A 1,204-nucleotide genomic window follows, 5' to 3' on the forward strand; every position below is an offset into this window, starting at 1 on the left:
CATGAGCAGCGTGTCCTGCACGCCTACCTCGTCCTCCGTCCACCTGCACCACCCGTCCGTGCTGACCACCCACCATCCCCACCACCACCACCACCAGCCCTCCCAGGGCCTGGACGGCGAGCTCCTGGACCACCTCAACTCTGCTCTCCCGCTTGGAGGGGTGCCGGGCCCGGACGTGGGCTCCACACCTTCGCACCCTCACTCCCACATGTCGGCCATCAACCACATGGCCCACCACTCCCAGCCTATGAACATGTCCCACCCCCACGGCCTCGCTTCCCACGCTGTCATCTCTGGCCCCGAGACGGAGACGGACCCCCGGGAGCTGGAGTCCTTCGCCGAGCGGTTCAAGCAGCGGAGGATCAAGCTGGGGGTGACCCAGGCGGACGTGGGCTCCGCGTTGGCCAACCTGAAGATCCCGGGGGTGGGCTGCCTTAGCCAAAGCACAATCTGCAGGTTTGAGTCCCTCACTTTGTCCCACAACAACATGGTGGCCCTCAAGCCCATCCTAGAAGCATGGCTGGAGGAGGCCGAGCGGGCCCAGAGGGAGAAAATGACCAAACCTGAGATCTACACAGGGGGCGACAAGAAACGCAAGCGCACCTCCATCGCTGCCCCCGAAAAGCGGTCGCTGGAGGCTTATTTCGCCGTGCAGCCGCGGCCCTCCTCGGAGAAAATCGCCGCCATCGCCGAGAAGTTAGACTTGAAGAAGAACGTGGTGCGGGTCTGGTTTTGCAATCAGAGACAGAAGCAGAAAAGGATGAAATTTTCTGCCACCTACTGAAGAAGGGGCTGGGAGGGCAGTGGGGGGGAGTGTCTGCTCCCCCAACCGGCCCGCGCCCCGCCGGTCCTGACCCCTGGCCCCTCCCGAAACGGGCAGGGTTTGGGGTTGTTGGCTTTTTTTTGTTGTTTGAAAAAAAAAAAAAAATGGAAAAAAAGAAAAAGGAAAAATAAACCTAAAAAAGGGAATCCCGCCCAAAGCGAAGCAAACAGTTTGGTGCCTGTTCCTCACCCCCGGGCGAAGTGGCCCCGCTGTTATGACTGGTACAGACTGCTTTTGTAGATAAAACTGGAAAAAAGATGGAGAAAAAGGAAAAGACAAAGCGAAAGGCTTAGGGGGGGAGATTCGGGGTGCCCGGAGACAAGGCAGCAGCAGCGAGAGCCCGGCGGGTCTTTGTTGCAGCCCCTCGCCCCTTCCCGGCCC

General features: G+C 60.0%; 1 protein-coding gene across 1 annotated transcript; it reads left to right on the plus strand.

Moving 5' to 3' along the window:
- Position 1: 1 nt before the first annotated feature.
- On the plus strand, positions 2-906 carry LOC103894087 (brain-specific homeobox/POU domain protein 3). Its single transcript, XM_009273404.2, has one exon. The coding sequence runs from the start codon at positions 2-4 to the stop codon at positions 782-784; it is 783 nt and encodes a 260-aa protein (XP_009271679.1). The 3' UTR covers positions 785-906.
- Positions 907-1,204: the final 298 nt, after the last annotated feature.

Source organism: Aptenodytes forsteri, unplaced genomic scaffold, assembly GCF_000699145.1.
Source record: "Aptenodytes forsteri isolate BGI_AS27 unplaced genomic scaffold, ASM69914v1 Scaffold191, whole genome shotgun sequence".
In the NCBI taxonomy this organism is placed as follows: domain Eukaryota; kingdom Metazoa; phylum Chordata; class Aves; order Sphenisciformes; family Spheniscidae; genus Aptenodytes; species Aptenodytes forsteri.

Bases quoted from the DNA above. Each gene is read 5' to 3' on its own strand.
- LOC103894087 (XM_009273404.2), top strand. From the start codon at position 2: ATGAGCAGCGTGTCCTGCACGCCTACCTCGTCCTCCGTCCACCTGCAC.